This window comes from Lichenostomus cassidix, chromosome 2, assembly GCF_008360975.1.
Source record: "Lichenostomus cassidix isolate B80296 chromosome 2, HeHo_3.0, whole genome shotgun sequence".
Taxonomy (NCBI): Eukaryota; Metazoa; Chordata; class Aves; order Passeriformes; family Meliphagidae; genus Lichenostomus; species Lichenostomus cassidix.
Genome location: NC_139482.1, coordinates 108090303 through 108118115, shown reverse-complemented (window position 1 = coordinate 108118115; position 27813 = coordinate 108090303). Strand labels below are relative to the sequence as shown.

The following is a 27813-nucleotide window of genomic DNA, read 5'->3' as shown; positions in this document are numbered from 1 at the left end:
TTTGCAGGCAGGCCCAACAGTGCATGATGAACATCAGAAATCAGGGAGCATGATGGATGCCAACTAAGCAGCTTTTGTTTCCTAAATTGTCATTTTGTGACTGTTCCATTTCATAACTTGTTGCACTGTATCCTGAATTACAAGATGCTGTTTAACAACTGGTCACAATAAGAAAATATGACAGATTCATCATTATAAAAATGTGCATCCAAAACTGTCACAAATTGTAATTTTGTCATTATTCTTCTTTTTGTAAAATTTAAGTGCACTTGGAATGTGAAATAACTTTGTCTATTGACCTGTTTTTGACCTGTACCTGTGCTACCATAGATTTCAACTGAAGTAGCTTGGGCATAAAAACTGGTGTTGTGTAACATAATTTTGGTTCATTTCTATTTAGGCTGGGTCTAAATACATGAAAGATAAATGATAAATTATCTTTGTTGCACTGGAATTGGCAGTATCATCAGACTAATAGCAAAGTTGCTATAAATTTGAAGATGGACAATTTTTTCTTCTATCTTAACTTCCTGATAAAATGCTTAAATCATTATCTGAAATATGTGTGAGTGCCAATAATCATTCTGTATGAAACACTGAAGAAAAAGACGTCAAACTATTAAGGCAAAATAATGTGATAGATTAGATGACATTTACTTTATACATGATACTCTTATTAAAAGCAGTAATTTACTGAGTTCAGCTAAAGCTTTTTGAAAAAAAATCTCTGTACAAACAATAGTTATTATCATGAACACTGGTCTGGCACATTAGAAAAAAGTTTAATTTTATAACCAAAGTGGTTTTGCTTAGTTCTATTCATTTTGACCAGTATGCAGTGAATGTACCTGTGATGCCTGTGCTGCCCAAATACTGTGTTCCTAGTGACTTCTGCTCTCCTTCTTCTCTGCAGCTTGTAGTCCAGCTTGTATTAATTTATAGCTCCTCTGAAGCACTGTTTCAGAGTTGCAGGATGGAAGGGTATTGCATAAAAGGCTGTCTAAAGAGAGAGAACAATGCACGGAATGATGGGTCGAGGAAATTGTACTATAATTATTTTGAGACGTGACACACATTTCTGCTTCACAACCTGAAACAAAATATTGTAGTCAATTTGACACATGAAATAATTTTGTCTTGGGATGACTGACTTTCTAAATCAACAGGTTTTTTTTTAGTCTGAAAGAATGAGTTTTTTTTCTGGAAAAAAGAAATCAGTTTTAAGGAAACGGTATTTCCCACTGATAAATGGAAAAAAAAATATCCTGAGCCACTCTATGTAAAACATGATGTTCCAAATGATCATTTATTGTATTTTTTCAGTGCCATTCAGAAATTATTACAAACAAATATCTAATATTTTTATTTATGAAAACACAAGCCCACAGTAATATTACTTATATTTTAAATAAAATTAAAATTATGCATTTGGTGACTCAATAGTGAAGAGTGTTTGGATTATGCAGTTATGTTAATTCAAGCAAAACGGCAGAAGTTTTTTAAATTGTCGTTTAAATTGTGTGGTCTTTTCATATTGTACATAGTAAGTGCTGCTCACAAAATTTAGAAGTGTTATTTATAACACAAAATCAGGACAAAGTAAAAAGTATTGAAACTTTCAGTTCATATTCAGTGTTCCCTAGATAGAAATCTAATGAGACCCTCATCTTGTGGCTCTGTTTTCTTCCATGTCAGTATACTTCTCACCATGCCAGGGTCTCAAAGAGCCTGTTTAAAACTGTAGAAACCTACTCCCAAATAAACCCAAGTTAAAAAAGAAAAAGAAAACCATGCACTTGTTGTTGCATGCTGCTGACTCTTTAGTAAGAGTGTTTCACTTAAATAGTTTAGAGCAGAATTGATATCACTAGTGTCCTTGTTCCCTGAAAACCATTCCTTCTTCACTATTAAACAGTAAGATTAAAGGTAAGACAGCAAATAGGCTTCCAAATTACAACTGGAAGAAAAGAAACAAAACTAATGTCTGTTTGTCAGAATTAAACTATATGCTATTTTTTTTTAACTATAGAGCTAGAAAAAGAATTTGCACAGAATTTTTAACAGACCAAATATTTGTTCACATCTTCAAATACATTTTTTTCTTCCACTATTTGTAGTAACCAAAAAAAATCCTCAAATCACTAAGAAAACAATATTTAGGAAGTTTGTAAAAATTATGCGGCAATAGGAATTAATATTCAAAAGTGCACTGGAAATGCACCGAGAGATAATGCAATTGCTGTTTGATGACAGAAACCAATATTAAAAGATGCTAAAAATATTTCAAGAAATTGTATTACATAATAATTGATAATTAAAAAATTGGTAAAAGATAGTACTAGAAGTAGACAACCACCACATAACCAAAATCTGTCCTTTGAAACAACATTTTTCTCTATTTTTCTATTAGTTTGCTATTTCTCTAATTTTTCTATTAATTCTTCCCCTATTTCTACACATGCAAGAGACCATAGTTTGGACACTCTTACTTCACAAAGCATTCCTGTTCAAGGAATTCAGCCTGTTGTCCTGAAGACTAGTTTCATTACTTTGAACACAATTCAGAAAAATAATTCTGATTTGCTTAGGATGATTATAGAAATATTTACACAAGACATTTTTTTTTTACATTAAAATATTTTCTAGTGGGCTCTGGCTATACTGCATAGAGTTTCTATATATCCAGATAGTCATATATATTTCAATTATTTGGTTTATTAACGTAAACCAGTGGTTAGCAAAATGAGTTTGTCAGCATTTTAGTGAATTTCTGCACAGATTCTCCAGATATAAAACAATACAGCTTTACATATTAGTAACTATTTTCCTTCTTTAAAGAATGGTTCCAGGAACCATAATTACAGTTGGTACATAACTTATAGGAAAGACTAATCCCTTTGAAGTCAATGCAATTTTAGTGATAATTGAGATAATCAAGGCTACAAAAAGAAGCAAACCCAGCCATACATCAGATTTTATGGGGAGAGTATCTAGCATGCTCAGTTTCTGTAGAAAAGAACCTGAAGCTATGGAAGGGAAGTTTTCTGGAGGTAGCCTTGGATTTGGTCATGACTCCTGGGGATTACTGGTGTTAATGGCAGTGGCACTGACTCAGGGAGAACTGCAGGCTGTTGATGACAGCATTTCCAAAACTGCCTTTTAAAAAAGACAGTATTCTTTTCTTGGTATCAGACTCAAAAACCTGTCCTGCATTTCTTCTGAGGTAAGTTAGTCTGGATATGTAATTGAAAGTTTCTTTTCCGATTTATAGAGTGGGAGGTTCACAGACAACTCTTAAACTTTTCACTAACCTATCTGTCAAAGCCAAAGAAGCAAAATTTGTGGGGAAACTACTGATTTGGTGGTCTAGCAAAAAAAACTAGTCCCTCCTTATAATTCTATTTTATTTACACTGAAGCCAGGTTGGGTAGGCTATGGTTACTATACATATGATACAGAAGTAAAATGAGACAGAAGCTATATTTCAGTATTTTGTTCCTTCAGATCATATTCTATGCCACATTAAGGTGTTATTAGAATAACAGAGTCCAGTAGAGCTGTTTTTGTGGGAAAATAAAAGCCAGATTTAATTAAGTTTATAGACTCATAAAGACTTTTTCAATCAATACATTCAAATAAACTTTCAAAATATCAATGCAAAATACATTGACATATGAAATAAAAATTCTCCACATTGCTTATTAGCAAATTTATATTGCTTCCAAGTGTTTTTTTTTTTTTCTTTTCAGGAAGACTTCAGCTGCCAGTGTCAGTAACACAGTATTTGCTGTTGCCTCCTCACATCACAAAGCTTCTAAGGTTTTCTTTTCTTATCAGTATTTGAAATGAGAATTGGCACAGTATGTTATAGCCCTCTTAATATAACCTGACATTGGCTATTGGAATGGTAGTCATAGTTTGACACAAAAATCTGACTGAGTTCCTGGTTTTCACTGAAGTCCTTTTAGATTTAAGCAAAGCTGTAATAGCAATGGAGACAGGATGAAGCCAACATCTTCCTGGGTGACAATGTCAACGTGGCAGCACCAGCTGTGACGAATTGCTGGTCACGGTCCTTGCCATGGGAGTGACAGCATGGCAGGCTGTGGCAGAGTGTTTGTTTACTGAGAACTTCAGAAAGCAATGGAAGTGTATTATGTTTATATAATTATTATTTATAACTATTGTTGGTTGGTGGGAGAAATGGTTGAAAGTGCCGTTTTGTAGCGCTTCTTGAATTACATGCAAAGTAAAATGATGCATTTGAAAGTGCTTATTTAGTCTTGAGTTGACTAATTATTAACTACATTCTTTTCCTCTCTTGTCAGTGAGGGGCTATTAACCCAAATCTGCTTATTGTGAGAGATAACTCAGCTGCACAGTATTTTAACATGCTTTTGTGTGGCATTAATTCCTGCTAATACTGTGTGCACACAAGGATCCCCTCTCACTGCTCTCCTCAGTAATCAGATATCTCTCCAAAAATACTGGAGTCTGTTTATACACTTGCAGTGCTAGGTGGAGAGAAAGAAATAAATTTAAAACTAACTTCTACTTTCCCTTCACTGACAAAGTCCTGCATTTGACCTCAAAATGGGGCACCCTTCAGAGATCCTCCCACAAGCAGGAATCCCTGAAATTTTAGCGCTATTTCTTAGTTATAAATAATAACAATATTCTCCGTGGGTGGCAGCTAATGAGTGTCGGTGCAAACGGCGATTTCAGCAGGAAGGGGTGCTGGCAGAGGCCTTACTGACTGGAGTACTGCACTGTGCTGTACTTTGTCACTCGTCTCCGGGAGGTACCTGGAGACGCTGTGCCCATTCCCTGGCCAAGGTGAGAGTCGGCACTGAGCATCTGACCCGTGCTGCTCAGGCCCCCCAGATTTGCACCCCCCAGGCTTGTTCCTCCCAGACTGCTCATCCCAGACCCTGACACTACTCTCTCCGTGACCACCACATTGTGGGCATTCGATAACTCTGAAGGAATATTTATTAGGCTGCCTGGCATGCCGGAGGCAGGCCTGAACACCCTTTCTGTCACTACCACGTTTGACCCATCTACCAAATCGGGAATGCTCAGAGACCCCGGGAGCCGGGAGTTGGGCGCGATTACTCTTTCCGTGACGATAACGTTGGAGCCCTCTGTGAGATCAGGGATATCTAGCATGCCACGCAAATCAGAGGCAGATGCAGGCCCGACAACCCTCTCTGTCACCACGACGTTGGACGCACGCAGAGGGTCAACGCAGATAGAAGGGGAACCAGAGGTGTAGGTCTCGGTCACCGTCATGTTGCCATGGAGTAAGGGATCTGGCATCGGCCTTGGGGGCTGGATGGTTGTCCCAGACGTGTAGGTGTTTTCAGTAACAACCGTTGTAGTGCCAGCTGGGGGAGGCATAGGTGCACTTCCATTGACAACGATGGTGGTACCCGGTGGCGGGAGGTTTAGATCGCTTTCAGGGCTGGGGAAAGGAACGTTGATGCCTGGCCAGGGTGGGTTCATATCAGGGAAAGGTTCGATCTCTTTGCCCAGACAGATCTCTGCTAGGGTCTTAAATTTTGGTCCTAGTGTATCCAAATATGTTTCATCTGTGTCTTCTCCAATAAAGCTGCAGCAACCTACAGAGCCAACAGGAGTACCGATTCCCTCATGATCATAGATTAATAAGCAGTCATTTGCTGGACGACCTTCATCTTCATCTGCATACACAAATGCTTTCTGTAGTTTGCAAAAACAAAAAAAAAAAGGAAAAAAAACAAAACCGGAAGAACACAGTGAATTTTCATCAGGTTTTTAACCATGGATACTCAAATCACAGCAAGGTTTCTCTAAACACAGCAAGACCTAGCTGACTTGAAAACAGGACATCAGCAGGACAGACTATACCATCAATGTGTTTTAACCTTGAAATAAATTTATTCAAATACTACTGTGTTTTGTTCTTGTTTCAGCCAACACATAGCATCTCAAATTTGGTCTGTCAGCAGGTCAGACTGTGGCACAAAAGGCAAACAGAGGCCCTCTTTGGGCGGCAGTATCTGAACAATGTGATAGGAAGAGGAATGAAGCAGGGTGGTGAGGGGAGCAATGTAGAGACCAGGACAGATGAGATAGGATGGAGAATTGTCCACAGTGGGGTGACTTGGTGAGTCCAGAAGGAAGTCCATTTTGAGCAAGAAGAAAATCATAGATTTGGGATGGTGTTGGGGATCCTGGAGTGGTCATTGCAGAGAGATCAGGAAGGAAAGAGGAGAATTTAAAGTGAGTCCGGAGTGAGGTTGGAGAAGGCAGGAAAGGATGGAAGGGGAGGCCTGGGAGGGAGAGGCAAAGAGTTTGGGGATTGAGATGGTCAATCCATGAGGATAGCAGAAGTAATCTGTGGAGGCCTATGGTTGGCAGACAATTAATACTTAGTGCTCCAGGCCAAAGCAGGAAGGTTGCAGTCTGAGAGAAATCCATGCTCAAGATGTCAGGTCTGCTCTGTTCTTTCCTCCACTGAACCTTGTTTAGATTTTTAAATATAGCAATCCTTATATCTTAATTGATACTTTGGTGACATGCAATTATAACATTTATACCTCCCAGTTCATGCCTATGAAAAAAATATAGTCCATGAAACCATAAATCACATAAATTCCATGCAATTTTTTTAATCCCATATGTAAAGGCTAATTAAGCTGTTGCCAATTGAAAAACTGCATACTGTTGTCACTGGTAGTTCACAAGACTTTTAGGGAGCAGAAATGGCAATAAAATAAAGAAAAACATGAACTGAGGTTTAAAGTTCTTTGAAGCTTAAAGTCACTTAATTAAACAAGCTTCGCAGGAAGTAGGAGTGAACAATTTCATGAAATTAATATATATTTCTACACTGAAAAAGGTGGAAAATACATACATTTGGTAGTTCCTTCTGAATTTGAAATAATTTAATTGCTTCCTACCCATACCTGCAGCATGTCCAGCAGTTTTACAAAAAGGCTGTTGAATAATCCAACTACTATGGCAGCAGCTCAAAGACAGTCCTACTACTAGTATTGTAACTTTTCCTACTGGTATGGTCAGCTTTGCCCTCGCACCAGTCTTATATCACGGAAGTTTCAATTTGAGTAGAATTAATTTGGGTTTCCACCATGTTACCTGGGCAGGAGAATCAAACAAAAAGTACACTCACAGATGTAACTCAAAGAATAGCACATAATTACCTCAGAGAAATAGTTGTCTAGGAAGGCCATGTTCACTCCTCCTTCTCGATACTCTTTTATTGTTCCTCCAATTGACCCTTTTGCTTCTCCTGTTCCAGAAATTCCTCCAGCTGTTCCGTAGCCAGTGCCAGTGCCATAGCCAACCCCTGTAGTTTCTTCAACACCAGAAGCTACTACTCCTCCTCCTCCATATGTGTTATTATATATGTCTGAAAAAAGAAAAAGTTATCCTTCCTGTGCTCGGTGAAACTTTACACGCAATTTGTCAGTTGTTTTTACAAATGCTATAATGACACTACTGAGTTTCTAAAGGTATTTTAGACCAATTTCAGTCACAGGTACATGCACAGGTATGAAACATTGCAACTGCAGTAATAATTAAATGCATATTAACAGACATCTAAGACCTTGATTTTATTCCTGAGGCTAGGCAGCATGTGTACATGTGTTTTAGAAAATCAGTGATTTACTTCTGTTATTGGCTAGAAAGATTATTCTGTCTGGTGTATATATATGCTGTCATGGTGTTTGTGTTAGAAAATCAGATGTTTATGGATATTGATGCAAATATATAAATGTGTATTTGCGATCACATTGGGGTTAAAATTATTTTCCCTTACACACTTAGAAAATAAAGAGTTTTGTAAATCCTAGAAAATAAAGAGTTCTGTAACTCCTTTTGCATTTTCTAGCAGTGAGATTTTTTAGGGGAGGACAACAATGGATGAAAATAACCACCAGTTTATAATCCAAAACAAAAATGGTCTTTACAATAAGTTATAAAGTAGTACTTACAGGACTTTATCTTCTCCAGATTTTTTTAGTATATGATAACAAGGAAAGGGTTGTCTTAATAATCAGCACACTTTATAATAAAAGAATTGTATACAATAGTCTTGACTGGTTACACTGGGAAACACAGGCTAAATTACATTTTTTTTTCATGTTTATGAAATGAGAACATATGAGAATATTTTTGTATAATAAATAGTCAGGGGAGAAATTGTCTTGCAGAGTGACATTTCTTCCTGTCAGAAGCTAGTGAAAATGGATCTGTGCCAGCCTCCTTCCTTCCTGTTCTGAAGTAAGGAATGGGGGAGAAAGAATCACCTCACAACTTGACTTGTTCTCCATGATCATTGACTTCCTGGAGGAACCCTATCTCAGAAGCATAAATTTATTGTGCTGTGTACCAGCTTGTCTAGCTTATCATTAATTACTGACACAAATTGTCAGTAATTAACTAGCTACTTGACATGCTCCCTTGTGGGAAGCAGAGCCTGGAAACTGTGAAAAATGGAACATTTTACCCAGTTTTTGAAAGCAAATTTCCTTATTCTGGCTCAAGATTGATTTCTGCTAGAACTGATGTCTTGAGAAGACCCTCCATTCAGTAGCTGCACCGATATAGGAAAATTGCCTGGGATTTGAAAGCCATGGCAGGTATTTCAAAATAAATGAAGTTTTCTGAAATGAATCTGCTCAAAAGCTCAAACCCCAGAATTTTTATTCATACTGGAGGTCCTCCCAGCATTAGTTTGACTATCTGCAAATGTGAGATTGGAAGGGCTGGATTATAGCTGGGAAACCAAAGGACTCCATGAATCAGAAAGTATGAAGTTCTGAAAGATAGCTTTATGACAGCATAACATAGAAGATTTGAGAAGATTTAGGGATCTGCTTACCAGAGGGTTCACCAAAATCACCTCCTGCAGCTGTTGTTGGGGCAAGAATGTGTGAGACATCCTGGAAAACAACATTTTGACTCCTTGAATGATTGCCTTGAAATTATCACATGAAGACCAAGACTTTGTGAATTATGTTAAAGAATTAGCAGTCCAAAGTGTTAATCATAATTATTAATTATCACCATCTCCATTAACAAAGAAATCATAACAAAGAAAGAGACTACAAGCTTTTTCATTGTCAACACAAACAATCAGTGAAGATGATCTGTTCCCTTTTCCTAAACTTTCACGGAAGAAGCTTGATAGTTAATAGGTTCCATCTGATAGAATAGTGACACCAAACTGCTATGCCAAGCTAACTGACCACATCTTAAAACACATAAACTCCACCAGTGAATGTTAATTAAGAGTCACCTTTCATATCTGCCTGGCAATGGCTGACAATGCCAGATGTTTTAGATGACAGAGTATATCACTTTCTATAATCAAATGCATCCTTTTCTTTAAATATGAAACATGGGAGGTACTGACCCTGTCTTCAGGTTGTGCACCTTCTATTCCCCATGGATGAATTGCCCCTTCTGTGCATTCAGGTACAGGTTCAAACCCAGTTCCAACTCCACCTGCAGCGCCACGTCCACAGCCACAACAGTCGCTCATTGACATCAAAATTGGGATCACTTAACAGGAAAGGAACAGGAAACAAGGATTTAGGACATCTCTTCCTCACAGGAATAGCTGCTTTCCCCAGAGGGCAGGTGCTCATGAGCTTTTGAAAATAGTCTTTAAAATGTTTCTAACCCAGCAGCCTGTCAGTCTGGCTTTCAGAATCATTAGCTGCTTTTGGAGATGCATGTATTTAGAAATTCAGAGTAAGTTGTACCTTTAGTTATAGCAGAGCAACACAGGGGTGGGGCTGTAACTCCAAATTTATGCTTATGCACCTGGGAACAGACTTTGATCTATCTCAGCTGAGCCAATATATGTTGCATACATATGAAAATTAAACAAACAGAACAAGTCTTGCTATGTATAGCATTCAGCGCTATTCTTTCCTGAAATATAAGCATACATTGGTCTCTTCAAATCTTGTAATTGAAAAGAAATACACTTTAGTAATAATAGACATATGAGAATCAGTGGAGAGATATCCACCGGACTGCAGTGGTCTTTAGCTAAGGCTCCAGTTGTAATTTTCACATGCCATATATATAATGCTTGATCTGAAAAAGCAGTAGAGGCAAACCCCAAGCTCTAGTTTCACCAAATGTTTACACAGAGTGAGTCAGGTTTCCCAGAGTGCTGTATTATGCTTAGTTATTTTAAGAACTCAGTGTTGGAAATTGCAGAATGTTGTAAAGGCCAGCATTGAAAACACTGCTTTATTTTAGAAAGGCAGTGCAATATTAATTCATAGACCCATAGAATGACTTGGGTTGGAAGGGATCTTAAAAACCATCTCATCCCAACCCTCCTGCCATGGGCAGGGACACTTTCTACTGACCAGGTTGCTCAAAGCCCCATCCAGCCCAGCCTTGAACACTTTAAGGGATGGGGCATCCACAACTTCTCTGGGTAACTTGTGCCTCTGTCTTATCACCCTCACAGCAAAGAGTTTCTTCCTAAATCTACTGTCTTTCAGTTTAAATCCATTGTTCCTTGTCCTGTCACTACATGCCCTTGTAAAAAGTCCCTCTCCAGCTCTTTTGCAGGCCCCCTTTAGGTACTGGAAGGCCGCTCTGAGGTTTCTTTTGGAGCTTTCTCTTCTCCAGGCTGAACAGCCCCAACTCTCTCAGCCTGTCTTCATAGGAGAGGTGCTCCATCCCTCTGATTACTTGAACATCAAAGTGAAATGAAAAGGGGAAAGGGCTATACCATATACAAAGGGCTGCCTCATACAGCATGAGTAAGGACACATTTACTCCAGACTACCCAGGGAGATTTCCAAAGGCAGAAACACAGTCTGTCCTGTAAGATTAATTACCTGGGAACTACAAAATGAACAGCCTTTTGGAGCTTTAGAACTTTGGGTTTGTGTAAGGTTACTGAAAAGGTAATCTTATTTTAGAAGAATTAAAACCCACACCATTTACATTATTTTATAAAGTAATAAAATTATTTTCTTCATTTTATACTTACGAACAAATATTAATCCGCCGAGAAACATCAGGCCAATGGCAGCACCGCTAAGTGTGGTATTTGAATCTAATTGTCTGCCGCCAAAATTTTCATTTCCAGCGTAACCCCCATCCGTGGATTCAGTATATCCGTTCTCACCTCCATCATATCCACCAGTATAATCCTGCCAGTCTGTGTGGTCCTCATAATCTGAAGGTCTAGTCTGACCACCATCACCACCACCTTGCTGTCCTGCATCTTCCCGACCTTCTCCACCAGTACCAGTACCACCACCACCACCACCAGTGGTGCCACCACCAGCACCACCACCAGCACCGCCACCACCAGCGCCGCCACCACCAGCGCCGCCACCACCACCACCAATGATAATTATTCTTGTGGCCCCACTGGTGCAGTAATTCCGACTATCACACTGGCAAGCTTGAACAGGAATTATATGTGGTCTAGCGCAGCGTCGGCCTTGGCTGTCTCTTACAACAACATAGATCCTGTAGAGGTAAAAGTCTATGTTCTGGGCTTCTAGTATTGCAGAGGAACCTTGGGGGGAAAAGAGAAAAATATTTAGATGAAGGAATTGACTACAAATGTTCTACAAATCTGTAATTCTTGTGTATTATGTTCATAGAACAGGATGAAACCGAGTCTTCCCTTCCTAAGCACCTCAATTACTTACACATCTACAGTACTTATTCAAAGCTGAAACATATAATGCTCATCTATGCTTGGTTTTTTCCTTTGAAAACCTGAGCCAAATCAGTCTAGTTATCACTTTTAAACAATACAAAAGGGGCAAATGTAGTTTTTTACTTCTACTGCTGCTCTTCTTGATTTTTGTTCACGCAATGGTAAACATAAAAATTGAAAGTTTTATGTGTTTCTTTTTCCTCTCACAAGAAATTAATGTATGTTTTTCAAAAGGTTTTTCAGTAGGTTTAAAATATTTAAAATTACATATATGTGACTGTTTAGGCCAGATGGGAGACTCAAGAAAAGTTGCAATTGTGATACTTGCCATTAAATGTAGTCTTCCATGCACGCAGTAAGTTATGCAAATTCTGTCATTTATTAATGTATGAGATTTGATAAATTAGTTAGTTTGCCATGTCCTATTGAGATAAACTGGCAAACTTTCAATGGGCACTGGCCAAAAGTTTTCTTTAAAATACATTTAGGTATGATTGCTACAATAAATTACAAAAGTTGTAATCTTATTTGCCATTTTCATATGCCTCTATAGAAGTAAAGCTCTGCTAGCTATAAACTTGATACTCGAATAAAGAAATTTGAGAGTTTTTTCATATGCTTAGGATTTTTTAGATAATATAGAAATAAAAAAGTATAAATTACTCCTATTGATTTTCCTCATTATGTTTAGACCAATAAAGGCTCTTATCATAGCTACACTCAAAGTACAGTTTTGCTGTTCTATTTTTATCAGTAAATTTTCAGTTTCCTTTAAAAGATAAAATATATAATAATTTTGACTCTAGTTATAAGGTTTTATATATATCCATATGTGTGCATGATACATTAAATTTTGGAGTAACTTCTTAGATTCATGTTTAACTGAGATTTGAATAGATTCTTATAAGTGTTTTTTTGTTAATAAAATATCATCTTAATCAGTTATCTTAGATAAGAGCTTTTTACTATGATGTATTATTTTTTAAAATGTAGTTTAATTTACCATTTAGTGATCTGATAATCCATGTAGTCTGAGGTTCACCATGTATGCTGAATGTAAAGGGGGTAGCATACAGATCACCATTCCTATGCTTTGCTGAGATGATTACTGATGGGGAATGCATACATACTTTCCTCATTTCAGTACTGATAACTGGGCAATTGGCATTGACATCATCTATTGAAAGCACAATGGTGCCAGTTGCAGTATATCGAGGGACTCCTGTAAAAAGAAGATATTCGTGGTCAGAAGGGAATATTGATACTATAAATAGTGCAGTGAGGGCCGGAAAACTAGAAACAGGAAAAACGTTGAGAGAAATCTGGAACAAAAAGGGTTTGTTTCAGAAAACTGAATCTCCTTTCTTACCTCTGGTGATAGCCAGAACCTCTGCTTGGTACTGCCCATTGACTATATAGACTGAATCCCGGTTAACAACTTTGTTCAGTGTGATTTCACCAGTGTTTTGATTGATTCTGAACCAGGCAGCTGGATCACGTCCTATACTATATCTGTGTTTGGTGAAGTAAAAATACTCAGCATTAGGTTATGAATATATGTATTAAATATTTATTTTACAGATAAAATTTGGCACTTTGAAACATTTTTCTTTATGCTATACTAAGTCTTAATGGATTTCACCCAGTTCAAACAAAATCAATGTAGACTCCAAAAGATGTAGACCAGAAAAGCAATTAGGAATAAAGCAAACGTGTAGAAGCCCATTATATTTTGAAAGCGGCGTCATAGTCTAAGAGTAAAATTTTTCTGGATCCTGTAAACCTTTACTAGAACCCTTGTTGATCCTGTAAACCTTTTCTAGAATCCTTGTTGATAACAATGGCTAAATCCAAAGCTCTTCCTATAACATTCTACAGTTATGTTTGCTAACACATTTCTCTGTTTTATGAACTCTTTTCAAATATTTGTAAATAAGATGTATTTTTTTCTACACACATTGAAAAGCAAATTATGGTCCCAGTTATTATTGTTAACTTCAAGAGAAATAAGTGTAAAATATTTTTTTATTTTATTATAGAATGAGCTGGTAGTGACCTCTTCTATTCCAATTGGATAACATGACCATTACTGAGATTTTCTGCTTGCTTTTTTAGAGATGCTAACAAATTCCCCATATGTAGCAAATGTTTCAAGAAAAAATATTATTAGGCTGAACCACACCCCCCCATTCTAATAAACCTATTCAATTTACAGCCTGTTAGAAAAATGACATTTTCTCTGTGTTTTGCATAAGGCTAAGCAAAGTAGGTGAGGAAAGAAAAGCAATTACAGCAAAAAATTGGCTGGAGAATATACTATTCTGTTTCCATTTATCTATTGCTAATCGATAAACATTTTTTTAAAAGGTGTCCTTTAAAATACCATTTCCTAATCCAACTGAAATCTCAAAAGAATTATTCCATCCAGGGAGTTAAGCAGAGCAGAGCTTACACAACATTTGATGCGATCGCTCTGGTGTCCTCATCCATGGCTGTGTATGTTCCAATAACATAATTTGCTCTCGTGCCTTGTGCCAGGGAAAACACCACTGAAGATGGATGAAATCTTGGTGGTTCAATCAAATTTTTCACTTCTATTGTGAGGGGTGTTCCAAATATTTGGTAGTCATGTGCGACCGAGTGGTGGAAGGCAGCTACGTTCCTGACACCAATCATCAGTGAGTGACTTCGGAGCTGTTCATAATCCAGTTCCTAGGAGGTAAACCACAGAGAACTAGATAGTACATAAAAGCTCCTTTAATTTTATTTAAATATTTTTTATTTTAAATGGTTGAGTGACAGTGTTTTTACTGCCTGTTTAATACTGTTAGCAATTAATTACAATTTTAAGACGATTATTTCAAGAGCTGAATCACAATATTTATCCATACCTTAATTACTCTAAGGATTCCTTGATTTGTAGCTCGATCTGTAACAATTTCAAAACAGTTATCTTCATTACCGGATATAAAGAAAAACTCTGCTAACCAATTGTCTGTAAACTCTTCGTCAGCATCCAGAGCTTGTATTCGTAGCAGTTCTGAACTGAGTGAATTTTCTGCAATACTTGCTGAAAACTGGAATGATAGATAAATGCCTATTAGCAATATTTTTCATATATATAAATATATAGATATAAAAAAATATATATAATCTGAGGAAAGCACAGCTGCCTGCAGAGATTCTTTTGAAGGATATTTTGAACACAATCCATGCCAATTTAATAAAAAGACAAGTTTTCTGGGTAAATTGTGATTATGGTTGCAGAAAAGGTGTGTCACCCCAAGATACATTGCAGAGGCATCTTAGAGGAAAAGGATTTGTGCTTTCTATGAGAAATGATCTTCCAAAGATTGAGTTGATCTACATAATCTGGCTGTACTGCAGGCATCTAGGCTCCTGAATGAATGGATTTCTCTGAACACAAAAAAGTCAGAGACACTGTCAGGACTGACTTTTCTGAAAACAAAAATTATCTACGTGTATGTTACCAGAAGTGCTGCTCAAGCAATTGTATTTAGAGCATACTTCAAGGGAGCAATCCTTTTAATCCAGTGGAGCGTGTAAATGTGAAAATTCTCCATGGGTTAGTGAGGGCTCTGTTACCTATGGGGCTTTTGAACAGGATTTTAAAACAGTGATGTTGCTTTTGGTATTGGAAACTTACAGAGCTTTGAGCAAGGGTTGGAAAGTTGTCATTAACATCAATAACTTTCACATTGCAGCTACAAAGGGATGATATTCCATCTGCAGCCCCATCCCGGTCTGATGCCTTCACAACAAGAGTGTAGCTACTATGTTGCTGTCACAAAAAGAGAAATGAGTATGTTAGAAGACCATCTGCGCATTTTATGAACAACTCATGTCTCGCTGCCGTTTCCTAATACAGGAATTTTACTTAGAGGTTTTATTGTAACACATCAAAAACATGCATTTCTCCATTAATTTTTGTAAAAAAACCACAAGCTTTCTCTCTCTTCTATTTTTTTTCTTGCTCTCATAACACATATACACCACAATGTCATGTTATTTAGCTTTGGAAGGGGAAATGTTACCTCTCTGTCAAGATAATTTGCAAGATGGAGTTCTCCAGTGTATTTATTCATAATGAACATGGGTGGACCAGCAGGTTCCTGACTCTCTATTTTGAAGGCAATTTTAGAATTCAAGTGGTTAGGTTCATCTGCATCTGTTGCAATGATTTTCATCACCAGTGTGTCTAAAAATAAAAAAATAATAATAATTAAACAAACAAACAAACAAACAAACAAACAAAAAACCCAAAAACCAAACCCCAAAAAACCCCAAAACCAGAAAATCTCTTGAGTTCCTGCAAACAAATGAAGACAATACTAAAAATTGGTGAATATGATAGAAGGCTATCTATTCCTTGACATCTAGAAAGAAAACCAAAACTTTAGTATTGTAGTACTGATTCTGACAATACTAATGACTTTAAACACATTAAAAATCAAGGTCAGAAGGAATAATGCAGATTTTCACTGGACTTCTTTAAATCATCATAGGGAATATGCAAATACAGTAAGTACTGAGCTTGTAGACATTAATATAAGAAATCTCCACAGCTTTAAATGAGAATTTCTGGAAAGAAGAAAGAGAGTGTTAGGCACCATTGCCTCAGTGCTATTTGCATGTCTAATGTTGATTGCTGTACTTTTGGTAAAAGAACCATTTTAATACTTAAAGTGTGAAATTTTTTAGTAATATTCTGCTGCATTTGCAAATACACAGGCTACAAGTACAAATATTTGAAAGAGAAAAATGGGGAAAAGTGGGTTTTTAAACCCTCGAAGGAAGTTATAAGTGAAATGATATTTTTATTCTAATGAGAAGGAATGAAATTATTTACTTTACATTTTCACATCTGAAAGAATTTGCATGATGGTATGGTTAGAAACTGGAACATTCAGAACTTGTGTGGGAGGAAAGGCAGAAGGAAGCATTGCTTTGTAATTTATGGCGATTAGCTCAGGCCCTGGCTCAAATAGCACTTGGAGAAGCATCTGCTGCTCCCTCCTCTGCAGTGGCCCTGACCAGTATATGTCATTGCCTAAGAAAAAACAGAATGAGCACCCCAGGTTTATATTAACTGTACTCTGTGAGCTTCAGTACCAATATTGTAAAAGGCATAGTGTAGTTACTTACTGTCCATGCTGCTCTCTTCAACGGATCCTGTAAATACAGTTTGTGCAAATATAGGAGGGTTGTCATTTATATCCAGAACTCTGACTCGAAGTTCAAGAGGTGGTTCCAAATCTATACCCGTCACTGAGTGCTTAGCAAAGCAGCGTATCTAAATAAAGAGATTTACTCATTTTAAAACCAAAAGATAATTCACCAAAGTAGCAGTCTGAAACAAATGAATTTGTTGTCTTGTGCTCTCTCTGTCCCACTTGGATCCATCATTATAAAGGTAAAAAAAAAAAGGGGGAGTACTTACAACAAATACTGGTGTCACTTCCCTATCCACTATTGATGTTATATTAATTTCTCCTGTTCTTGGGTTAACAACAAATATTCCATAGGGCGCACGATCAATTCCAACTCCAGAGATGCTGTATGTGATTGGATTGTCTTCTTCACAATCTGATCGGATCTACAGTAACAGATAACAATAATTTATGTCAGTTTACTGAGGCCACGTGCAGGGGTTTTCTCTCCTGTTCTTGGTTCATGTAAAATATTCTATAAAACTTCATTTTCTCGACCACTAATTACAATTACACTAATTACAAGGTTCAGTTGAGAGAATCAACAGAAGGCTCTTCTACACAGCCCTCAACCTGGAGATTCATGACCCCTTGAGGGCTGGATAGGCTTTCTATTTCTCTTAAATCTGTCAGGGAAGTGGAAAGAAAAACCTCCAAGGGTATCACACTGTGGCTGGACCTCAGTAAGGACTTGGTTATGGTAGAAGCACAGGAAGATATTTTCTTTTCTCTGTTTCCCACAAAAGTCAAGCACTATCCTTGAACTTCTGCTCAGGGTTTCTTGGGATGAGAGTGAGAGAGAAGAAAAATGTCATGATCTAGAGCAAAGACAGTGGTTGGAGCTGCCTAGGAAGTAGACTCATGACAATTTTCCAGGAAGCCTCTGGTGACTCCTCAGCAGCCGCATGGGTTCACCTTGTGAGACTGTCTCAGCAGAGCAGGGAATATTGCATCATCTTTCTTTTATTCTACATACTTTGCTTTGACTACTCTAAGCAGATATATTTTCAAATCTTTCTGATTTTTTCAGCCTGTCTTTGGAAAAACTTGTCAGTGAATACTTGTGTTTTTCTTTCTACTTACTTTGGCAATTGGATTCCGCTTGGAATTATCTTCTCCTTCTCTACAAGCTGCAGCAAATTTGATCCATTCACGTTTTTGTCTTCTAAAGGTTTTCCATCTTGCCATTCCATTTTCATCCCATTCTTTTACCTTTGACAGAGAGTTCCAGTATCATATGACCCCAAGGCATTTTAAATTAATACATACAATTATAATTTCTAACAATAAGGAGAGATTTTTGTAGGCCATGTGCTTTTTTACATGTCTGTGAGTCCCAAACTCTATGACTGTACATGTTTATTTTAATATTATTCATTTGTATGAGATACTCATTTAGGTTTACATGAATTTCTCTTGAGAGAGTGAGCAGGTTATAACCTGCAGCTGTTTAATATTTAAATATGTTTTTCAATCTTAGCATTCAGAAGTGTCTTAGTTCAGTATATTCCATGTGATTTTTTCATTTGTTGCATTTCATTTGATCAGAAAAACAGTTTCTAAAGAAATATATATTACCTCTACATGAAATCCTGTGCTGAAATCCAAGAGTACCTGCAAGAACAATAACAAGATTGGCATGTAAAAATGCAAGGGAAAATGCAGCAAGCAAAACCCAACTGCAAGACGTTATACTGCAGGCCAGGAGCAGCAACTTTTCTCAAGCCTATTAAAATAGCTTATCTAGACAGTAGCTACAAGTTTTCCACAAATGACTTTGTGCAATTAAATTTTTTCTATATCCAGCGCTTGAATTCCTTGACAGCTAAAACCTTTAAAATCCATTCTGTCTTTCAAGAAGAACTTTGAGTTTGAATGGATATGCCAGAGCAATTTTCAAGCTATACCTTCATCCAAATACAGCTTTCACACTGATTTTTAACACCTCTGCTGAAGAGAGAAGTGGTTGCAAGAGTGGCTACCAAACTGTTTGGGAAACTAGAGAAGTATTTATCCTAAATGATTTATTCTTTTTTCCATTTTTTTTTTCTTATTTATAAAGTCCACAATAAGCCTGGAGTACTTAATTGTGTAATTTAACCAAAAAGAATGAAAATGTTTTCTTGGAACTTCCCAGTGAGATTGAAAAGATTCAATGTAAGATGGAAACCCACCTGCAGTTTTCAGGCAGATTTACCTGTAGTGCAGTAGGTTTTGATTTGAGACCTAACTATGCAACTAGTCTTGAGTAAATAAAGGTGGCAGGATCAGGTGCAGTATGTAATTACTTCAAAATTAAAATTTAAATGAGGGGACCCTCAATTTCTTCATTAGCACGATTTAAAAGAAGGCACAGCTGAATTAACTTTATTCCTGAACAAGGTGTGAAAATGAAGTTCGCTTGGTGAATGTACCTCTTCAGAGCCTCCCTTTGGGGTTTGGGGTCTGCTTCTGCTCTCTTCAGGCAATAAAGGATGAAGAGCATGGGATTTGGAGGACTGGATTCTTTTTTCATTCATCATTGGAAGAAACAAAATATCCAAGTGATTCCAAAAGTATTGCAGAGATTCTCTTTTCTCAACAAATGTTAACAGCTGAACTTATGCGTTTTTCACTTCCTTATAATTTCCCATAGCTTTTTGTTTTGGTTTGGTTTGCTTATTTTTTATCTAGTATGTTTTGTCTGTGGAGTTTTATGTCAGTTATACTTGGATAAAATCTGTGACAATCTTTTATCCTATCATTACATCATGGGACTTTCCTCACTTCAAATTTATTGCATTGTACTGGCAAGGCTGGAACATAGATACAGAATTTTTTCCACTTACTTCATGTTAAGACAACTTCTTACATGCAACAGATTAATGAACAGCAGCTTCACCCTCCTTCCTCTCTCTCTCTTTTCCTCATTTACCTTTATGCTGCAAGAATTCACCATTTGTCATTCACAAAACAAAGTTTCCAATGATCTGGTTTTGCCCAAAACATTCCCTGACACCTTGGCCTACAGTGGCTGCCCTAATCTGCTTCTGAATGAAAGAGTTTAGACTGTGGATTTGTCCATTTGATGTGCATATAGCTTGAAATTTTTTTGACTAGTCACAGAGAAAGGATTTTTTCCTTGTTTGAGCAAGCTATTGACATAAATGGTTAAGTAGTTTGCAGGAAAATCACTACAATATGCTCATGTTTTACTAAAAGCAGGAATACATCTTTTAATTTGTGTTGAGCTTGTGACTATTTAAATCCTCAGCTTCAGAATAGGGTTCAAATTCAGGTGTAGCTTTTCCTCATCTCAGAGAAGGGAACAGTATCAGACTCCATGTGAACAGCACGGTTTGCTCACCCCAGTGGGAGCTCAGGCCTGTCCTTTTATAATCCCCCTTGGAGCCTGGGGAAACATGGAAGAGTCAAAGGGGCAGACTACATCCTCACGAGAGAGCCTGAGTGATGAGGTCCACCAGAAATAACACTAATTGAACGTCTCTTATCAGTCTACCCCACAGGCAGAGCACAATGAAATCCTCTCCACCCTTAGGCTGAAATCCCTTCTGGCATGCAAGCAATTGTCTTGACCCAGCAAAGTATGAGTATACACCTCCCGGTGCAATGTCAGTGAATCTTGTCTGCTGTCTGCATCCTGTGGCCTGTCGTGTTACTTAACAGTGAGACTAATACCTCACACCCAGCCACATCACTCTCACACTCTGAAAAACCATTGTGAGTTTTTCTGAAATAAGAATTATGCCTGTAAAGAATTCTGTTACTTAAGGACATGAATATTCACAAACCTCTTGATTCCAGCCTGTAAGGAGTTCTGTTTTCAAGCAGTGAAAAATATATATTTTACATTGGAGCCTCATCCTTTGTTTTGGAGCACCAGTAAGGGGAACTTGACGAATTTGTCCATTGGTGATGCTGGGGATTGTAAATTTAGGCCCTGTATCTCCACACTTGTCTGGTGATAGCTAAGGAAAACCCCATTTGGCTACTTGCTGCTAATGGAAGCTCTTGAATTCAGAGTCATTAGTACAGTTTGTGTTATTATTTGAAAAGGCTGAGCTGAAAAACTTAATGTCTGTGTTAGGCATCTCTCAGGCATCTCTCTCAGTGGCATAGGAAGGAGGGCAGGCAGACATCAGACAAAGATGTCTAGCTCATGAGACAGACCTGAACAATTTTGAAATTACATTTATCCAACTTGGTCCAGGGACAGAGGCTCCTCTGCCTCCCCAAATAATGCCTTCCTGTTCTCCACTGTCACCAGCAGTTAGAAGACTTCCGCTATGAGGTTGTCTATTTCTAATTATGTGAGATGCAACCCCTTTTTTTCTTCTAGACCTACTTCCAGCAGATAAATTCTGTCTCCTATCATCTAACCTGAGCATATTTCTATGTAGTTAAAAAAATTCCGTTCTAAACCAGTGTCCAAGCACACTACTTTCCATAGACACTGGGATAAACAATAATTAAAGCAATAGGAGCCACTGGAATGTGTGGGATGCATCCTGAGGACCTTGGGGCTGGCAAGCTGGCCAGAATGATGCCAAGATTTGCTGTCCTGTTACTCTCTGAGAGGCTGTGCAAAAAGGAAGCTGCAGAGAAGCTAGAGGCTGGTTGCACAAGCTGTTTGTGTTTTGGGTTGGCAGATGTGCAGGCAGGAAAGAAGTTTATGGTTTCTGTCATTTGCACAGTGTCTGTCTGAAATCTTGTCTTTTTTTGTAATGATACCTGGACCCTGTGTCCAAAATGACACCTTAGAATCACACTGGAGTTATTCTGGATTTATTCTGATATAACTGGGAACAGAATTAGGGCTATAGGATGTGTATGGTTCTTTGCACCTTCAAAGCAATTTACAAACAAGAATTAACTAATCATTAATTGAGTACCAAGCAATATCATATGTAATTATGGAATCCTCCCTCCTCCACCTACTCAAATCTAAATGACTGAACACACCTTTAACATCTTCCCAGCATTATTCATATGGGATCTGCTTTTCTCCCTTTGAAGTCAACAGTGGCATTGTTGTTGGCCTGGATGGGAGGAGTGCTGAGAACTCACACGTATTGTGTTAGTCATCAGGCTGCTGTGGTAGCTCTGGTACTGTCAGCGTTTTGGGGCTTTTACGTCTTTCTTACTCACCCAAAGGCCTGACTAGAAAAGGTTTGCAATAATGAACCCTTCCCTTTATTCATTCTGCATATCTTTAAAAAATGATACATCAGTGCATATGAAATAATGAGAAGCAGAGTTCAAGCATAAGACAAACCTTCATATATGAAAAAATATGCCATTTGATCACTTTTTAATTTAAACATGATTTTCTTTTTCTGTTCTTTGCCTTTTCACATTTCACTAATGAATGTACTTCTTCCAATTTAAAGGGGAAGATCTTTTGGATTATTTTTCTGGCATTTTGTTTTCTAATTCAGAGGAGGTCAGGTGTTTCCTGTGTTAGCAATATTTTGAATTGCACCCAGGATGGAGAATCCATTACTATTTCAATAATTGTGACAGGAAAAATTCAGGAATTATGACAATGCTCATGTCAAGATGAAGAATATATTCTGATGTTTTATTTATCTTAAAATAATTTTTTTTTAAAAACTGACCAATTTGGGAAAGTTTGCACTGAGATTGTTTCAGTTCTTCTACTGTATGTTCTATTGTATGCAGATACAATACATTTCCATACAGTTACTGAGCTTAACAATTAGAAAAATGAACAGAAAAGTAATTTCAATATAGGGTGTATGCCATTATCATTAAAATTTGAATTTTTCGAATTAGTCATGCTAAGTGCCTTCAATAAATCTCCTCAATAAAACCTGAATTCTGATATGACTTAGTATATTCTGGCTGCAAATGCATGTTTGCTTAACAGCCATTTTACTTAGGAATGTAAAACTGCAGGCTTAAGTACCTAACCTTAGGTGATAATTCCTGGATGTGGAATTGCTTGAGTTTCCATTTCTACGCAAAATTATTTGGCAGAACAACCTGCAGGTTCCTAATTCGATTGGGCAGATATTTCCTATGAATATACAAGGAGAGGATTTAGTTCCTGAGTGTTTTTACGAGCAACCGAGTTATGAGTAGGATGTGCAACCATAGCCTAACAACTTGGGGGGGGGTGTGTGTGGAGAAAATAAGCATAGATAACACATGGGAAAATGTAGCCAGACAAAAGTGCATAAGAGATGTGGTGAATTTAAAATTATTGGCTGTCACATGATAGCTGGCAGGAGAAGAGTCATACCTGATCAAACAGGTTATTTCCATAAAGCGTGTCTGTGCTAGTATCACAAACAGAACTCCCTTACTCATGAGAATAATGACTTTGAAGTCACATGAGCAAGGGTTGCAGAATAAGTCCCACCAATGGTGAAATCCATAGAAAAAATTATTTGTTTCAGGACTGGTAAGTTTCCTTTTTTTTGGAAATGCAGTAGTGTACTAAAATATGCAGAACTCCATGGTAATTTTATTTGATGAAACTTATTAATGATATACTGACCAGACACACTATTCAGACAGGTGATTTTCATGAAACATTAGTCAAGCTGAAAGCCAAAATTCTTCCTCAGAATACACTAAAACTGGATACATAAATTTATTATTTATTTTATCTCTACAGTTTGTCTGTCACATTTCTATAAAGCGCTGAAAGGTGTTGTTAAGTCGTACAGGCTGTCATGAACAGTGCTGGGCAGAAGAATGCATAACAAAAACAAGTGTTTCCTCTGGGTAGTAAAAGCTCAAATATTTGATAGTCATCAAAACACAATGGCATTTTTCATAATTGCTCTTTCTTTCTGACCCAACACCTACCCTCCATCACTCACAATTGAAACAATAACATACTGAAAGAAAGAAAATGGCTCCAGAGTTGCTGGGAGAAGTAAAGCAATAAAATCTCTTTTGAATGGACAGATCTTAGACAAAACACAGTGAAGCTTTTTGAACTTCGACACACTGGGAGTATGCATCACCAGCTAACTGAGTAAAATGAATAGTCACTAGGGCTACATGAAAATCCAGAAGTGTGAGTGTGATGTGCAACAGGCCAGTCTCAGACACCTCTGCGCTGCCTTAAACAAGCAGAAACTTATCCAAGCCATAACTTGCTTTTGCCAAGTTTTGTCCTTGTTTGCTTGGCAGCTGCTCTGTGTTAATTAGATCTACTTTACTGATTGCAGAGCTGTCACCTAAAATTAATGGATTATATTTTCAAAATGGTTTTAGGATTTCTTATTCTATAACATAAAATTTTTCTCAGACTATAACAATTTTAGAGAAGCCAGTTATGAGAAGCCAGTTAACAAACATTTATGCTTATTAATACACTGTGTAAAATGTAAAATTGCATGAAAACCACAGGATACAACTATAGTAGAAATCCCACTCGTCTCAATCTTCAGGGCCTTAAACCTCTACCTAATTTCAAAAGGTCAGCACAGATGAATAAAGTCAATCCACACAAAAATCAGATTGCAGGAGCAGTAAGGCACCCATAGCCCTTTTAAGTCCCTTCTGGGTAATATCCATGCCTTGATGAACACATTGAACAACTATGCCACTTGACCATAGCCACAACTTTCCTTTTACAGTGAGAAAAACAATCCCAAAGAGCAACACTTTCATCATGCATTCACTTGCTCAGCACATGGCGGCTCAAACACCAATGCACTACAACACAGGAATACTTTGCAATGTGAAATAATAGGCCAGGTCTTGAATTTTACTCAACTGAAACCTTCAGTAAATTTTGTCAGTTTTTTCTCTTGAATATTGCTGTAGGATTGGGTCAGCTCTGAAGCGATCTTGCTAATTAGTTTAGAGAAGAGAGATTTGAATTTTTTAGAAAAAGGTATTTCTTTTACTGATAATAAAGTAAAGGCATAGAAACAAATTATGTTCAATCACTACAATTTTTATAATGATAAGCATTTTATTAATAACTGTGACCCCTTAAATAGTAGCCACAGAAAACATTTGCCTGGAAAGTCATGCAGCAAATATAGAAAGTCACATCTTGAACATCAACAGATTGCAGAAAGTCTAAAAAGAAACATTTTTTAGTATTTAATGAAAAGCTAATTTAATTCCATAGAATGTTCAGAAACGCTGTTTAAAAGGAGCAGAGCTTTGGTTTTTATGGTATATTTCACAAGATATTTTTGGGAAGTAGTTCATGTAAAATGTAATGGTCTGCTGAGGAAGACAACACTGGCATAGTCACAGAGTTTAAAAATATTCTTTTAAAATCTGACTTACCAACAAAAGGAACAGAAAAGCAGCCGTTCGGTGAGGAAGCCAATCCATGGCATCTGTCTTCTCAGAAACAAGTCCAACTGAGTTATGGTTACAAGTCTGTTCGTGTTCCCCTCCCCCCCCAGCTGTGGTGACTATTTAAAAAGACACTTGGTATATGTCCTTATACTCAGCCCTTCAAGGTGTCTCTGCCTCCCTCTGAGGGAAGAACTGAAGATGCTGTATAACAGAGTGTCTTTCCCCACCCCAAAATCCTGGGCTGGTCTCACCTGAAACGCTTGACAACATCATTATTGCTTGCAGGTAAAAGCTAAGAGACACACCTTAATTCTTATTGCACTGAAACCCTTTGTTGGATACGAAAAGGTACGTTTTAAAAACAGAAGGCAAGCTTCGCTGAGAAGATAGCGAGTGATTTATAAATTACTCACAACATAAGGAATCATTAAAATGGTAACTTATCATTGCTTTGAATGCATCTTTCAGTTTTATCTTTGCACCCACTATAATAGAAGATCTTAATGAATATTACCATAAAGAATATGGACTTTAAGAAATTATTCATTTAAATTAAAAGTCCATTTGTTTACTTCCAGGCACAAAGAAGTCAGTCCCATGCACATTGTTCATAGAAGTGAAGCACTCAGAGCAGAATGGGGCTGTCGCTGAAGTGGTAACATAATAATTTTGGGGGAAAAATAGTGCTTTATTCATGCAACCACTGAATATCTGAAGCCGAGGAAGAAGACTTTGTGCTTTCACCAGCTGCAAAGACTCCTCATGCCATACCTTTCTCTTCCAATGGGTTGTGCTCTCACTGACACAGTGGAGAGGGAGAGTGCCAGAGAAACTGGAGAGCTGCTCAAAACAACAGGTAGAGGAGGAGAGAGAGGATGTGCTGCACAGCTCTCTTCTGGCCTTATTTTGCATGGCAGGAGCACAGTGGTGTGGGGGATGAGGAAATTAAAGAGGATTCCCGACTTTGCTCTTTGCTCTGCAGCACAGGTGTTATAAGTGCCTCCCTGTGTCTTTGGGACACCTCAACCACTCCTTAATGGGCAAGAAAAGTTAGAGGGACCTTCTGCTCTGCCACTGAACCTGGGAGGGGGATGCATACTTCATCCCAAAAGTGCAATACCACTGTGTGTTCCTGAGCCTGCTGAGCCCTCCATGGCGCTCAGCACCCCCCAGGGCTGGGCTTGGGCTGGGAAAAGAGGGCTCAGCACCTCTGGGGCTGCTCAGCCGCTGCCAGGGTGAGGTCCCATGCTGCTGCTGGGTAAGCAGCTTTGCAGCACGACGCATCTACTTACCACTTAGCATGGGCACTTTGCTGTCTTGCAACTGGCTGGGGCTGCCAAAGCCAGTCGTGCATGTCCCCATTGTCACTCAGACGTCAGTACTGAGCTCAACATGCCCAGCAGTGAGTCAGTGAGGCAGACTGGGACTGGCAATGTTGAATGGATCATATCTGGATTTTCCCTTTTCTGGGAAATCCTCAAAAATCTGAAATTTGCTTTTGGATTAAGTAAAAATAGAAGTTAATTTTTGTACATATAAAATACTCATATTCTTTTATGAACCCAAATATTTTATTTCTGAACTTTTGCTTAATCATATAATAAAAAAAGTAATTTAAAATAATTTTAAAAAGTAATTTAATATATGATTTTTAAAATCATATATTTTAACAAAATAATAAAAAAAAATCCTTTTAGATTTTTTAATAGTTTGGTTTGGAGGGTTGTGGTTCTTTTTTTTGCACAATTTGAAACTTTATTTTTTGTATTTTTTATTCTCTCATACCAGACTAATAGCCAAGAAGGGCTGACAGTGTGTATCACTCAAAACTGCTCCTGGCTGTGCTGAAAGTCCTTTTGACCACTGGACAGAAGAACTTATTTCTTGCAAATGTAAAATAGACATGTTGTTTTACAGACCAAAATATCCCTGGCTGTGTAAATTTTTTTATTATAACAGAAGATAATTTGGTCTACAAAAGATGACAAAATTCCTCAAACAATAATAGCCCCAGCAGAAGTGAAAACAGAAGTACCAGTTGTCACACTGTATATTTCTGTGCCATGCCTCATTATGAAGAGTACACATGGATTATCAGAAAAGATAAAAAAGAAAAATTCTTCAATGGGAAAACTTGTCATGAAATTTCAAGTAGGATTTCCAGACAAATGTTGAAAAAATATAATTTTCACATTAACAATATCTAAAAAAATACTTTAGTCTAAATGATAATGACTGACAAATGCACAGTAGTTTGATCCATCTTGAAAAAGAAATCCTAATCTACTGACTATTACCCTTTTGGAATATGGGAGTTAATAAGACAGTACAAGTGGCATCCACCTAACAGTCATTTTGTGCTCTTGGTGCTTTTCTTTCCTTTATATTCTGGATGACCGGTTTTATTATTTTTTCTCTTACCCCTGTTAGCACCTTACAAAACAGTAGAGGAAAGAGCCATGGATAATTTTGGAAACAGAGCTATATAATTGAAAACATACTCAGCATATAGTGCAGTTAATTAAAACTTCACTTTTCTTTTCATGGAAAGATTTTTCAAATTTTTTT

General features: G+C 37.5%; 1 protein-coding gene and 1 long non-coding RNA gene across 3 annotated transcripts; one reads left to right on the top strand and one right to left on the bottom strand.

The window, feature by feature from the left end:
• Window positions 1–1287: 1287 nt before the first annotated feature.
• LOC146441940 (desmoglein-4-like) lies at window positions 1288–25393 on the bottom strand. Its single transcript, XM_085052740.1, has 16 exons — window positions 25231–25393; window positions 18526–18561; window positions 18031–18159; window positions 17178–17333; window positions 16883–17030; window positions 15772–15935; window positions 15384–15518; window positions 14608–14793; window positions 14169–14428; window positions 13086–13228; window positions 12720–12938; window positions 11033–11569; window positions 9425–9573; window positions 8891–8951; window positions 7206–7414; window positions 1288–5721 (listed from the first exon to the last, which is right to left on the bottom strand). The coding sequence occupies exons 1-16, from the start codon at window positions 25276–25278 to the stop codon at window positions 4750–4752; spliced, it is 3552 nt and encodes a 1183-aa protein (XP_084908866.1). The 5' UTR covers window positions 25279–25393; the 3' UTR covers window positions 1288–4749.
• A 59-nt stretch (window positions 25394–25452) lies between these two features.
• On the top strand, window positions 25453–27325 carry LOC146441939 (uncharacterized). 2 transcript variants are annotated; one of them, XR_014850087.1, is made up of 3 exons: window positions 25453–25530; window positions 25824–25900; window positions 27034–27325. It is a non-coding gene; the product is annotated as an uncharacterized LOC146441939 (long non-coding RNA). The 2 variants fall into 2 exon arrangements; XR_014850088.1 differs by lacking the exon at window positions 25453–25530 and adding an exon at window positions 25533–25593.
• The last annotated feature ends 488 nt before the right edge of the window (window positions 27326–27813 follow it).